The sequence below is a fragment of the Oryx dammah genome, unplaced genomic scaffold (genome assembly GCF_014754425.2).
Source record: "Oryx dammah isolate SB20612 unplaced genomic scaffold, SCBI_Odam_1.1 HiC_scaffold_19, whole genome shotgun sequence".
In the NCBI taxonomy this organism is placed as follows: domain Eukaryota; kingdom Metazoa; phylum Chordata; class Mammalia; order Artiodactyla; family Bovidae; genus Oryx; species Oryx dammah.
The window spans coordinates 78803879-78819258 of NW_024070203.1; the positions used below are offsets into that span (position 1 = coordinate 78803879).

Sequence of the window (15380 nt, forward strand, 5' to 3'; positions counted from 1 at the left end):
AAAATTTGTTCAGAAAAAAAGGCAAACAACCATCTATACATTAAAATTCAAATTAATAAAGTGTAATATTGGGGAAAACATTTTTTTTAAGTTAATTTTTTTCCAAGTTAATGGAGAGTTCCAGAAGCAGACTATTATTTCCTAAAGGGATTGAGGTATAATAAGAAATCTTTCCCAGGGCTGTAAGTTTCCTAAATAATTGTGTTCACAAAATAATTGCAGAGGAACAGCATCTAAAATGGGAGGAAGGAATTTAAACATTGTGGAATGCTTTAAGATAAAAATTCCTTCTAGAAAAAATAAATCCTAACAAATTCTAATGTATTTGGAGCCACAGAAAAACCTGGCAGAGAGAGCCTTCAGCATATGTCAAACATTTCCAATAATACTATATTCATCTTAATAAAACAGGCTCAGATAGTACAGAAACAAAGTTATGTAATGAGTTAAATTTGCACTTGGGTGGGTACAAATGCTCTTCAAGACATAATAAAAGAATAACCTCTCCCATGTCAATTCAGGAACCATTACACGGTTATATCTTGTCAATATTCTGGCAAACAAAAGAGCCCAAAGACAACTCACAAAATCTAGAATGAAAATAAATCCACGGCCATTTGTACTCAGTTCCATGAACTGTACCTCAGCAAGCATTCTTGGATACTTCCTCACTTCTGCCAACACTGGCAATGGCCCAGAGCAATGCTTCCAAAGCACACCTGAGTCATGGAAGACTCTCCCAACAAATGTGTTTTAATGAATAATGAAATTACCAAGAGGGAGTTTCCCAAACTTATTTGACCATAAGAGAAGATTCTTTCCAATGGGCTCTTCTTTCTAGATGTGGGCTAGTCCTGAGCTGGCTTCAGGCTTTCTCTGTCACTGGCTCTACCCTCTAGGTGTCCCTCTCTTGGAAGTTTTTCATATCCCTAACTCAGATATTCTGGATTGAACTTCCTGAGGCTTTTCCAAGGGAGGCTTGACCAGGGCTTGGGAGAAGAAAACTCTTTTCCTGGATGGGTCCCCACCTCTAAGAGGCAACCTGATGCATTAGAAATGATTCCATAAAGCTCTAACAGCCAAGGCATGCATTTGGCTGTGTATACTTCTGGGCCTGGAAGGCCTGGTGACTCACGTGTGATTCTTCCTACTTCATACCTCTGCTCTGTAGTTCCTGTTAGCAGACTATTTATAGTGATGGCAATACCAATAATTTTTTTTTTAATTTTGAGGGTTTTTTTCCTTAATAAAGTAACACAACTTTACTACTAAAAAATCTAATGGTATATATGTATAGGAGGTAAAAAAAGCATCTCTTGCAATTCTGCAAATCCTCCCTTCTCCCCACAGTCCCATGACTGTTAACTGTCAACAGTTTTCTCCTCATTTTTAATGATGCACAGTACTGGAAGCTCTATAATCTGCTGGGAATCCTTCATTGTGCCCCCTTTGCTTCAAGAATTTCTATTTATCTTTATAAAAGAAAGCTCAAATATCACCTTTGTGAAGGTGCCTTGACCCAGACAAGCCATGCCGGTCCCTTTCTTTACCAGCTGCCTGAAGTAATTTGCGCATATTTCAATTAAAGTGTTTATAACAATTTCATTGCAATTTTTAAACTAAATGTCTCTCTTACTTCAAAGACTTCAAGGATTGTGTCTCATTCCTCTTTGTTGCAAGGTATCTGGCACACTGACATTCAATCAGTATATTAAATATTTGTTGACTCAATGAAATATGAATAAAATATTTTCTAACACACAGACTTCAAACTCTATAAAAATTACAGTCAAGATACTCACATTAAAATTTCTCTAAAAAGATGTTTCACATATATCCAACATTTCAACAACCAGGTAGTACTGTAATTTTTTCCCTTTGTTTAGGCCTGAAAATTAAAAATTTTAACTTATAGAATTTGGGGATGGATGGTGGTCTATTATTCAAGTGCCAAATGAACATTTTGAAGCATAACTTCTCTGGCCATAGGCTTTGTCCATTGACACCAGAACATTCCAGGAAATGACATTTCAAATAAACATTGAGTTTCAAGTCCAGTAAGCCACAAACACAAAAAAGTATTCAATAGCATTTCATAGCAAATAGTCTTCTGTTGACAGTTACTCAGAAATGACTGATTACATTTGCAAAGTACAAATATCTCTTCTGTTAGATTAATTGAATCTGGTTTTAGCTGATGGCTTGGGCAAAAGAGTGAATCTATAAAAGTAGTAAGAGAAGAGAATAAAGAAGAGACATGAAGAATGAATCTTAGAACAATATGCCTAAATATCAGAAAGTCCCACTAGACCAACACTTCAAATTAACAAGCCCCACTGAGGGACTTTGACATGCATTCTGCATGACATATTGTCCAAGGCACAGCAGCCAAAAGAAGTCTCACTTTTCTTGGAAAAACAGATTGCCATAGAGCTTTCATATTTCACCAACTAAATAGCCTGGACTCAATGTAATTAAGTAACATAATTATGAACCCATTTCTTGGCCTCTAGCCCAAAGTGCTAGCTCTCATTCAAGTCAATCAGTAATTTTCATCTAGAAGGCATCAGTCACATGTTAGACCTAGTTCTTCATATTAAAACACATAGGTAATCTATAAACAGAAATCTACAGTCTAATTTTAATTTTAAAATTAAAGAGTAAGACTCAGTAGGTTCAACTGCAGAATATGAGATGTAGTGTGGATTCTGGGCATTCATTCTGGGCAGAAAGTGACCAGGAGAAATTTAGACTCTTGAAACTTTACTATGAAAGTGGAAAACAGTGCAGAGGTCAATGGATTTCCATAATACAATGGATGGTGACTTTAACAGTAAATGAAAAGGATATTTAGGGATATCATAGCATCTGGCCCTAGAGTTACAATTAACATATTAAGTTAGGAGGCAGGGCAATCACTGAGCAGATGAGAGGTTAAAGACAAAAGAAAAAAAATCCCTTAAGTAAAAAATACAGTACTGTTAGATCATGCTTATTAAATAATAAAAGTTAATTTATTGAGTTTGGGGGATGGGTTAGGCTCTGTTTTAAGTACATTATATAAATAGATTATTTAATTTTCAGAGCAACTTTGTGAGATAGGAACTATTATTATTTCCACTTCACAGATAAGAAAATAAGCACAGAAAGGGAAAGTAACTTACTGATGGCCACATGTTAGTGAGTTGCTGAGATGGGATTTGAACCCAGGCAGTCTGGCTCCATAGTGTTGTTTTAACAGTATAGCATGCTGTCTCTTAACACCTACTCAAAGAAATGTTACTCTTTAGAGTTGTATTCATATGTTTACATAGAATAGGTTTTCAGATATCTGTAGAAGAGTTAAATCCTGAATTGAAGGAGACTTACTACTACTTTCAAAAGCAAATGAAGTCAGTGTAGTTTTAAAGCTGGAGAAAGATAATTCAATTCACCATTGCATGCATTTATTCATGCAACTGAATTCAACTCAATTAACAGTGATTTAGGGTCCCATGATGAAAGAAGTAAGATTCAAGCCTAGAAAAGACACTAATAGGAGATGGCAAGAGTGAACATTGACATTTTAGTAGTCAGTGAACTAAAATGGATAGGAACAGGCAAATTTAATTCAGATGACCATATGTCTACTACTGTGGGTAAGAATCCCTTAGAAGAAATGGAATAGCCCTCATACTCAACAGAAGAGTCTGAAATGCAGTACTTGGGTGCAATCTCAAAAACAATAGTATGATCTCAGTTCACTTCCAAGGCAAACTATTCAACATCACAGTAATCCAAGTCTATGCCTCCATCACTGATTCCAAACAAGCTGAAGTTGAACAGTTCTATGAAGACCTACAAGACCCTCTACAACTAACACCAAAAAAAGATGTCCTTTTCATCATAGTGGATGGCAATGCAAAAGTAGGAAGTCATGAGATATCTGGAGTACCAAGCAAGTTTGGTTTTGGAGTACAAAATGAAGTAGGACAAAGGCTAACAGAGTTTTTCCAAAAGAACACACTGTTGTAGCAAACACTCTCTTCCAACTACACAAGGGATGACTCGACACAGGAACATTATAAGATGGTCAATACCAAAATCAGATTGTTATATTCTTTGCAGCTGAAGATGGAGAAGCTCTATACAGTCAGCAAAAACAAAACCTGGAGCTGACTGGCTCAGAGCATGAGCTCCTTATTGCAAAATTCAGACTTAAACTGAAGAAAGTAGGGAAAACCACTAGGCCATTCAGGTATGACCAAAATCAAATCCCTTATAATTATACCGTGGAAGTAACAGATTCAAAGGATTAGATCTGGTGGAGTACCTGAAGAACCATGGATGGAGGTTCATAACATTGTACAGGGGCAGTGACCAAAATCATTTCAAAGAAAGAGAAAAGCAAGAAGGCAAAATTGTTGTTTGAGGTGGCCTTACAAATAGCTGAGAAAAGAAGGGAAGCAAAAGGCAAAGGAGAAAGGGAAGGATATATCCAACTGAATTCAGAGTTCCAAAGAATAGCAAGGACAGAGAAGAAAGCCTTTTTAAGTGAACAATGCAAAGAGATAGAGGAAAACAGGAGAATGGGAAAGACTAGAGATTTCTTCAAGAAAATTAGACATACCAAGGGAATATTTCATGCAAAGATGGGCACAATAAAGGACAGGAATGGTATGGACCTAACAGAAGCAGAAGAGATTAAGAAGAAGTGGCAAGAATACACAGAAGAATTATACAAAAAAGGTCTTAATGACCCAGATAACCATGATGGTGTGGTCACCCACCTAGAGTCAGACATCCTGGTATGTGAGGTCAAGTGGGCATTAGAAAGTATTACTATAAACAAAGCTAGTGGAGGTGATGGAATTTCAGCTGGGCTATTTCAAATCCTAAAAGATAGCTGCTCTGAAAGGGCTTCACTCATTATGCCAGGAAATTTCGAAAACTCAGCAGTGATCATTGATCACTGAAAAGGTCAGTTTTCATTCTAATCCCAAAGAAGGGCAATACCAAAGAATGTTCAAACTACCATAAAATTGTGCTAATTTCACATGCTAGCAAGGTAATGCTAAAGTACCTTCAAGATAGGCTTCAACAGTATGTAAACTGAGAACTTCCAGATGTACAAGTTGGATTTAGAAAAGGCAGAGGAACTAGAGATAGAATTGCAAACATCCGTTGGATCACAGAAAAAGCAAAAGAATTCCAGAAAAACATCTAATTCTGCTTCATTGACTATGCTAAAGCCTTTGACTGTGTGGCTCACAACAAATTGTGCAAAATTCTTGAACAGAAGAGAATACCAGACCACTTTATCTGCTTCCTGAGGAATATGTATGCAGGTCAAGAAGCAACTGTTAGAATCCACCATGAAACAACGGACTGGTTTAAAATTAGGAAAGGGGTACATCAAGGCTACATACTGTCACCTTGCTTATTTAGTTTATATGCAGAGTACATCATGCAAAATGTTGGGCTGGATGAATCACAAGCTGGAATCAAGAATGCAGGGAGAAATACCAAAATCTCAGATATGCAGATAATAACAGTCTAATGGCAGAAAGTGAAGAGGAAGTGACCAGCCTCTTGATGAAAGTGAAAGAGGAGAGTGAAAAAGCTGGCTTAAAATTCAGCATTCAAAAAATTAATATCATAGCATCTGGTCCCATCACTTCATGGCAAATAGATGGGGGAAAATGGAAATAGTTGCAGCCTTTATTTTCTTGGGCTCCAAAATCACTGTAGATGGTGATTGTGGCCATGAAATTAAAAGATGCTTGCTCCTTGGAAGAAAAGCTACGACAAGCCTAGACAGCATATTAAAAAGCAGAAACATCACTTTGCTGATGAAGGACCATATGGTCAAAGCTATAGCATTTCCAGTAGTCATGTACAGATGTAAGAGTTGGACCATAAAGAAGGCTGAGTGCTGAAGAATTGATGCTTTTGAAATGTAGTGCTGGAGAAGATTCTTGAGAGTCCCTTGGACAGCAAGATTAAACCAGTCAATCCTTTTGGAAATCAACCCTGAATATTCAGTGTGAGGACAGATGCTGAAGCTCCAGTACTCTGGCCACCTGATGGGAAAAGTAGATTCACTGGAAAAGATCCTGATGCTGGGAAAGATTGAAGGAAGAAGAGGAAGGGAGAGACAGAGGATAAGGTGGGGTTGGATGGCATCACTGACTCAATGGACATGAATCTGAGCAAACTCTGGGAGATTGTGAAGGACAAGGAAAGACTGGCGTGCTACAGTCCGTGGAGTCCCAAAGAGTATGACGTGACTGAGTGGCTGCACAACAACAAAAGCAGGTAAAACACTCTGGAGGCTAACAGATGAAGAGAGATGAAGAAAACAAATCCAGAAAGTCCAAATGACCTGCCCCAGGCCAAGAAAGCAGTCTGTGGCACAGAGTGACCTAAAAATCTAATTGAGATGGGTCTAGTTCTCTTTTTACACTACCATTGTGCCTCCAGTCAAGCTGGTTGGAACACATTGAATTAAAATTAACTTCCAATATAAATATCTGTGCCCCATGGAGAGGAAAATTTTTGATAGTTGCCTGCCTCATCTCTCGAACCCACTTCATTCTGGAATGAAATTAAGGGCAGATAGCCAAGGGTATATTTTTTTTTAAGGAAGAAGAGGAAAGAATTCACATGTGGAGTTTCCCAGATCTCTGAAGGAATGTGTGTTTCTATTTGCTGGACAATTTATCTTTCAAATATTACCCAATTCTAAAAGCAGATTTGATATTTTATCTTTATAACTATGTGTAGTAGGTGCAAATGAATGTCTTCAATTATATTCTAAGGGTCTTAAGAACAGAGAGTATGTAGTATGCTCAGCTTTCACAGAACGATTTCACATAGTAGGTTCTCAGTATGGTAATGATGTTTAAAGTATAAACAATATAAAGTTACTAATTAGTTCATTTTTTAAAAAATGACCTTGTATTCAGGTGTCCTATAGTTCTTTAATTAGCCTATTTTAGTGGAGCAATTTTACAGGCCACCCTCTCCCTCCACAACCCACCAGGGACATTTGGCAAGGTGGAGACATTTTTCACTGTCACAACTTGGGGACAGGGGGAGTTGTGCTACTGGCATCTAGTAGGGATGAGGCTAAACATCCTAAAATGCACAGGACAGACCTCACAGCAAACTACTGAATTTAGAATGCATAAAAAACAAGGTCCTAATGTATAGCACAGAAAACTGTACTTGATGAAATAATTAAACCTGTGATTAAACCATATCGGAAAAGAATACAAAAGAAGAATGCATATATATGTATAACCGAGTCACTTTGCAGTACACCAGAGATGGGCACAACATTGTAAATAAACTATATTTCAATTAAAAAAAAAGCAATTATCTGGCCCCAAATAGCAATAATGCCAGGGTTGTGAGACACTGGTCTATTTAGAAGTAAAGAAATTGCACAATCACCTTTCCATTTTTCCATTTTTAAAACACAAGTAAGATATAAATCAAAATTATACACTAAAGATTTGCCCCAATCAAGACAATTTCAGTAGTCTATTGTTAAGATGAACAATTGTATACCTGTGGCCAATTCATGTTGATGTATGGCAAAAACCATCACAATATTATAATTATTCTCCAATTAAAATAAATTAGTTAATAAAAAAACAGGGCTCAAGTCCCCCCAAAAAGATAAAAAATCATTTAAAGAGCTGATTTAGGGTTCAGTCCAGTTCAGTTCAGTCGCTCAGTCATGTCTGACTTTTTGTGACCCCATGAATCACAGCACGCCCGGCCTCCCTGTCCATTACCAACTCCCAGAGTTCACTCAGACTCATGTCCATCGAGTTGGTGATGCCATCTAGCCATCTCATTCTCTGTCGTCCCCTTCTCCTCCTGCCTCCAATCCCTCCCACCATCAGGGTCTCTTCCAATGAGTCAACTCTTCACATGAGGTGGCCAAAGTATTGGAGTTTCAGCTTTAGCATCAGTCCTTCTAATGAATACTCAGGACTGATCTCCTTTTTTTTTTTTTTTTTTCGATTCTTACATGTTATTATACATGTTTCAATGCCATTAGGATGGACTGGTTGGATCTCCTTGCAGTCCAAGGGACTCTCAAGAGTCTTCTGCAACACCACAGTTCAAAAGCATCAATCTTCGGCACTCAGCTTTCTTCATAGTCCAACTCTCACATCCAAACATGACTACTGGAAAAACCATAGCCTTGACTAGACGGACCTTTGTTGGCAAAGTAATATCTCTGCTTTCCAATATACTATTTAGGTTTGTCATAACTTTTCTTCCAAGGAGTAAGTGTCTTTTAATTTCATGGCTGCAAGCACCATCTGCAGTGATTTTGGAGCCCAGAAAAATAAAGTCAGCCACTGTTTCCACTGTTTCCCCATCTATTTGCCATGAAGTGATGGGACTGGATGCCATAATCTTAGTTTTCTGAATGTTGAGCCTTAAGCCAACTTTTTCAGTCTCCTCTTTCACTTTCAAGGGTTCATTAAAAGTCAGAGGCAAAGCTTAGATTTAAACACATGGGTATTTAAGTAAGCAATGGAATGCTTTCACCAAAAGGAGTGCTCTGATCTCTATGACATTTGAAACTCCACAGTCACAATGGAAACATTCTGCTGATGAGGCATTTTCCAAACCACTACTGGTCTGATTCAGATATGGAACTCTCATTACAGATTGTTTATTTCTAACCTCACTTAAAATCCACCTCAAGACCAGCCCACAAAGAGGAAATGTATGTTTTTTGTTTGCACATAAGGTCATCAAAATAAACTGTTTTCACAATTAGTTCTTGCTTTGTATGCCTATCCATTCCCCCCCCCGCCATGTCTAGGTTAACCTGCAAGGTCCAGTTTTTCATGCTGGATTCCTCACTGTGGTGAAAAGTATCATTCCTCCAGGCCTACTTTGCTCTCCTTGACTCTGGATATGGAAAGATGAGTGCAGCAAAGCTATCCGAGCAGCTTGGTGATGTCTTTAAACAAGGAAAAGGAAGTAGGCGAGCTACTGATTTTTCTTTCCACTTGTTTATGGTTTCCTTACATAGTCTCTAGCTGATGCGGTTGCATTTGCTGCAGTTTTATTAGCTTGTTCATTTTCCCCAGTGGCTGATTATATTTGATACTTTGGCTGTCTGGTGGACACTTGAATAAAAATTTCGTTCTTTATGGAGACAAATTAGTTCTTTTCTGGGAATCAACTGACAAAAAACATACAGACCTCAAGAGAATCTTTGAACATTCCACAGCAACTAATCTGCTGAGCATTTTGTGTGTTGAGTTAAACATCACCACTGACAACCTCACACATTGGTTAACTACTTTCTAAATATTTACCAAGATCTTTAATAAGCGAGAGGGCTTCCCATGATATAAAGGCTCCACCACCATCATCCATGGCACCCTGCCCGACATCCCAGCTGTCCAGATGTCCACTGACCAGTACAACCTAGAACAAATAATAAAAAGAGAAAAAAATAAAAACCAAGCAGAAATGACATCAAAGAAGAAGCATTCACAGGCATTCCAAATACAGAAAAGAAGTTTTATATTTTCTTTTCTATTTTTACTTTTTAAAAGAACTGTGTCATTGCTAATGGAAAACTTGGTATAGAGGTATTACATAAGGGGTATAAGGTCACCTTAACAGGAATAAACTTCTCATCTTGTACCTCTATTAATATAATTTTGAATACTAAAGAAGAATTATTATTATTGATGGATGTTTGACAACTTTATTATATGGCTTGAAACCTAAATGACATGCAGATATAGCTCAAAACTTCAACCATATTCTCAGTTGTCCCAAATTCTAGCAGACAAATAATAAACATGTGTTGAATTGAATTTAAATGAAAAAGTGAGAACAATTAATTTGTTTTTAATTATTGTGTTTGTGCATTATAAATCACTCTAGTGTTGAATAAATATGCTGGTACTACAAACTAGAGTCTAATTAAACAGAATAACTTTTAAGAAATATCTCAATTTACATGCTAAATAAATTTATAGATTATATTATAAATTTCACACCATCATAGATTTAAATTATTTTCTGAGAATCATTAATAATTATCACTAGAAAAATATAAAAATATCTCAGTAAAACTAAATTTCATAGATATATTTTAAACAAGTTAAAAACCAAGTAAAATGATGCTGGGCTAACAGGATATTTACATGGAAATTATATATTGATCTCTGGATTATACAATATATGAATAGCAAATCAGATGAATTACAAATTTAAATAAAGATGTTGGAGGAAAGCAGAAAATAGCTTTGTCAACTTAGAGTATGCAAAGATTTCTTAAACTGGATAAGAAAAGTGCAAACTATAAAATGAAAAAATAATAAGCTGGACTTTAAAAATATTAGGAATATTTGTTCATCAAAAGATCCCATTACAAGAGTGAAAAGGCAACCAACAGAGAAGAAAATATTTATAAAACATATTTTCAACAAAGTCCCATATTCTGATTATATAAAGAACCCCCATGAAACAGTAACAAAGAGAGTGAAATGATAGAAAAATGGGAAAAAAAAAACTTGAACAGACAATTCTCAAAGACAGATACACAAATCACTAATGAAAGTCATTCAGGTTCATTATCAACAAGGAAATGTATGTTAAACCACAATACATATCCACTGGAATAGCTAAAATGAAAAAGATAGAAAATATTAGTGAGGAAGTAAAATAACTGGAACTCTCATACATTGAGTGTGAGTATAAATACTAGTCAAGTCTGTGATTGACTAGTCTAGTCAACCATATCTAGTCAAATCTCTCTAAACAAGGCTATGGTTTTTCCAGTAGTCATGTATGGATATGAGAGTTGGCCTGTAAAGAAAGCTGAGCACTGAAGAATTGATGCTTCGGTGGAAAAACCACCAAAACAAAAACAAAAAAAAAACCCCAAACAAAAACCACCATAGCTTTGGAAAAACCATAGCTTCCACCATATGGACCTTTGTCAACAAAATGATGTCTCTGCTTTTCAATACACTGTCTAGGTTTGTCATAGCTTTTCTTCCAAGGAGCAAGAACCTTTCATTTCATGACTGTAGTCACTGCCTCTGGTAATTTTGGAGCCTAATAAAATAAAATCTGTCACTGTTTTCACATTTTTCCCCTTCTGTTTGCCATGAAGTGATGGGACTGGATGCCAGGATCTTAGTTTTTTGAACGCTGAATTTTAAGTCAGTTTTTCATTCTCCTCTGTTACCCTCATCAAGAGGCTCTTTAGCTCCTCTTTGCTTTTTGCTATTAGAGTGGTATCATCTACATATCTGGGCTGTGGATGTTTCTCCCAGCAATCTTAATTCCAGCTTGAGAATTTTACACTTCAATACTGAGAACATTACACTTCAATAAAAAGCTTAAAAAACCAAGTTCAACAGTCTGATCCTATGAATAGCATACAGTAAATAAGCAAACCAAATTTGAACAAATCTTCTTGATGATCAACATAAAAGTGCCCCAGGACTTTGGGAAAGCATGATTTGGGGTTTCAAATGTCAGAGAGACCCATAGCATGGCCGTCTTCCCTGAGCAGCTGCAGGATCTCCCATTGACTCTGTGTATACAGACAGTCCTGACTTACTATGACTTCACTGTAGTCACAAACAAGTACAATGCCCCAGACTAACAAATGGCCATGTAATGAACCCAAATGGATTGCTTCTAAGGAAAAAAAAAGAATAAAGAAAAAACATGTTGCAATAGCAGGAAATTCTGGTTCAGAAAGTGGTATAATCCCATGTGGGATGAACAAGCCAATTAGTCAACATGCTTACCCCCTCAGAACCATTTTCCCAATGAAGTTCAAGTTCCAGTGGATAAAAAGTGTCAAAATCTGTTTTAATCAACTTTTTCTCATATAATACACAAGTCAGTAAATCAAGGCAGCTATTGTTTTAAGCTTCAGATTTTGGAATAACTGAGCTTGTTTTTACAATCATACTTCTTTCTGTTTTCTGAAATATCTCTGTTCTCCAATCCAGAATTATTACTTAAACTAATAGTTCAAAGATGGAAGTGTTTTTGAATGATAGGGGAGTAAATGTTATCTCACAGGATAAGGACTTTGGCACAGTGATATGGAAGAATGATTACAAACCATTTGGATTATGAGAGTTTGTTTTATTTTATTTTTTTCTTACAGAAAATAATATACTGGGGATCATCAAGAGACAGTAATTTTAATATTAACTGATTCAAAAACTAGTTGATGACAGAAAACTACTTCAAATTCAGTGACATGTTTAACAAACTTGAATTTTCCTAATCGTAAAAGCTTCAACCTATACCTGGAAAATAGCAGTGCAGGGGGTCTCAGTTAACGTGGTGTCTGTTTAGCATTCCTGAGTGCAGTCTCACAAAGGATAACCCAGTAACACATAACAAAGTCACTATGTCTTGTGCCAGGGTCAGGCAGAAATGAATATCAGCTGTAACACATTTGGATCTGATTTAAGCAAACAAAACAAAAACACAACTCTGAGACACAGTAAACTCCAGATTTATGAAAAAGGATCACTTTATAAAAGATAGGAGAATGCACTGGTTCTGTTGCCAGAAGTGGAGCCCCTCAAGCAATAACATGGCCTAGAACCAACAGAGAAGTGGGGCTCCCACCCATTGACCCCTCTTGTGTGCTGCTCACCGAGGCAAGCAGAGCACTGACCAATTCCCCGCCCTCCAACTTCCTTCTCACCACCGTCTCTTCTAAAGGCAGTAATGAGTAAAAATGATTAAAACCATCAGCAGGAGCCAAGAACAGCCACAACAAAACAAACATGAGGGCAGGATGGGAAACGCAATGCTCTGAAATACGGAGTTTGCTGTTTGTGAGGCACACATTAGTCCTGACCACCAAAGAATTGGCCTTAGGGTGGGAGCGGGGAGGGCCTTCTGCAGCAGGGCAGAGATACCCTGGATGACAGCCTGCCAGGATGAAGAATTAGACTGGCAGTGGCGCAGAAACACTTGCAGGCCAGCTGTGGGTCTGAGAGCAAAGACACAGTAAATCAGGGGTAGACAGATAGCAGCCCAGGGACAGGTCCCCACTTCTCTGTTATTAGGGCATATGGAGATACTGAAGGCAAACAGATTTGCTTGATTAAAAGATGAATAAGAATATAGTTGGAATGGGACATATGAAAAACATGGCAGAACAAGGGAGAGAGGAACTTCAGAGGAAGTACATTCTTATGAAAACAGGTAGGTGCAAAATACTGGAGAAAAGGTCCTGCTCTTTGGGCTTTCCTGCCTGCACTTATCCAACAATTTTAATTGAGTGTCTATTAAGAGCCAGAGACATAGAAATGGATAAAACAAATATTCTGCCTTAATGGAATTTATGTGCTCGTGAGGGAGATGGGCAATACAGAAATATAATGATAGTTTCAAATACAACAAAGAAAAATCAGGCAGAGAGAGGGGATAGAGAATGGTGGTGGCAAGAAGAGGAAGAAAAATCAGTCTGCTTCCTCCTAAATCATAGACAGCCTCGGAGAATTCTGCCCCCACCTTAATGAGAAATCGGGATAATCTCGAAAATCGTAACTTTTTAAAAGCCCGTCAGAGGTCTCAGATTGTCATTCAGTCAGAGGAACTGAATTCCAGAGGATAAGGAGCTCATCTAAGGAGAGGTGGGATACAGTCTTCCTTTAGCAGAGAGTAGAGGGAGAGGTAATAGGCCAAGCAAGAATAAAGACAATGAAATGTTGACAACTTCTTCAAGGGTGAGTGTGAGTTAACATAAGAGTTTAGAAACCCTGGGAACCTCCTACATAGGCGCTCTAGGTATCCATTTTCCAGATCTTTTCCACAAGATTCCATTAGGTGCTGATAGGAAAAACTGAGAGCAGGGTAGAAGCCCTGAGAGCCCACCTCGTGATGCAGGGGTGCAGATGACGACTGGTGCTGCTGGGAAGCAGGGAGCAAATACGCCCGCATCCAGGACCCTTCTTTCAAACTAGAGCCAACTCTAACGTCCAACAACAGTGAAATGAACAAACTATGATACAGTCATACAGTGGAATATTATAAAGTAGCTAAAATTACCTATAGCTACATTTATAAATGAACACAAGAACAGAAATATGAAAGGAAAAGAAAGAACAAAATAAATTGAAGAAGAAATAGAAGAGTGTGATTCCCTAACACAAACTGCAAAATTCAGTGAGTTAAGTAATCTTTTGCACTGCATAAAAAATATGATAACATTGTGAAGAAAAAGCAAAGTCATAGTAAATGAAATTTAGGAGAGTGTTTATATCAGATGAGGTTCAGGAAGAGAGGAAGAGACCATCAGAGAGGGCAGACAGTGGGCTTCGCAGGCACTGGTAGTGTTCTGTCTCTGAAACTGAGAAGACATGTAACCCTCTCATCCTCCTTTAGATCGCATATGCATGCTAAATAGAGTCTTTGGCTTGTGTGCTGTGTTAAACCATAGCGAGAGTTATCAAAGATAGTTCTTAAAGTGAGTTGAAACAAACATTAAAGGTCAGATTTATCTCATTCATTTCAGCTGTTGCAAAGAAAAATATGGAATATGTCTATATTTACTTACAATCATAATTTTGTCACTAAAGCATGAAAATAGTTTGCATTACTTTCTAAAAGTCAACTAGAGATCAACTATAATTGTAAAACCTAAGATTATTGTATCTAGTAGCATATTGAAAGCTACTGAAATATGACTCAATGATCTCCAAAGTTACAGATATGCAGCAGATAACAGTCATCTCTCCCTCAGTATATTCAGAGTGTTTGGTTCCAGCTGTTGTTCAATTGCCCAGCTGTTTCCAACTCTTTGTATCCCCATGGACTGCAGCAACCCAGGCTTCCCTGTCCTTCACTATCGCCCGGAGTTTACTCAAACTCATGTTCACTGAGTCAGTGATGTCATCCAACCATCTCATCCTCTGTTGTCCCCTTCTCCTTCGACCCTCAATCTTTCCCAGCATGAGGGTCTTTTCCAATGAGTTGCTCTTCCCATCAAGTGGCCAAAATATTGGAGCTTCAGCTTTAGCATCAGCTCTTCCAATGAATATTCAGGGTTGATTTCCTTTAGGATTGACTGGTTTGATCTCTTTGCAGTCCAAGGGACTCTCAAGAGTCTTCTCCACCTTTTGAATTGATTCAAAAGCATCAATTCTTCAGTGTTCAGTCTTCACTATGGTCCAACTCTCACATTCATACATGACTACTGGAAAAACCATAGCTTTGACTAGAATAATCTTTGTTGGCAAAGTGATGTCTCTGTTTTTTAATACCCTGTCTAGGTTTATCATAGCCTGTTTTCCAAGGAGCAAGTGTCTTTTAATTTCATGGCTCTGTCACGATCTGCAGTGATTTTGGAGCCCAAGAAA

At 37.5% G+C, this 15380-nt stretch overlaps 1 protein-coding gene across 3 annotated transcripts in view; it reads right to left on the reverse strand.

Moving 5' to 3' along the window:
- CPQ (carboxypeptidase Q) overlaps window positions 1-15380 on the reverse strand; it is a 572477-nt gene that overhangs the window by 184804 nt on the left and 372293 nt on the right. For all 3 annotated transcript variants that reach the window (XM_040261026.1, XM_040261025.1, XM_040261027.1), the window contains exon 5: window positions 9336-9447. In XM_040261026.1, the coding sequence (XP_040116960.1) occupies window positions 9336-9447 (112 nt within the window). The remainder of the gene's footprint in view (window positions 1-9335; window positions 9448-15380) is intronic.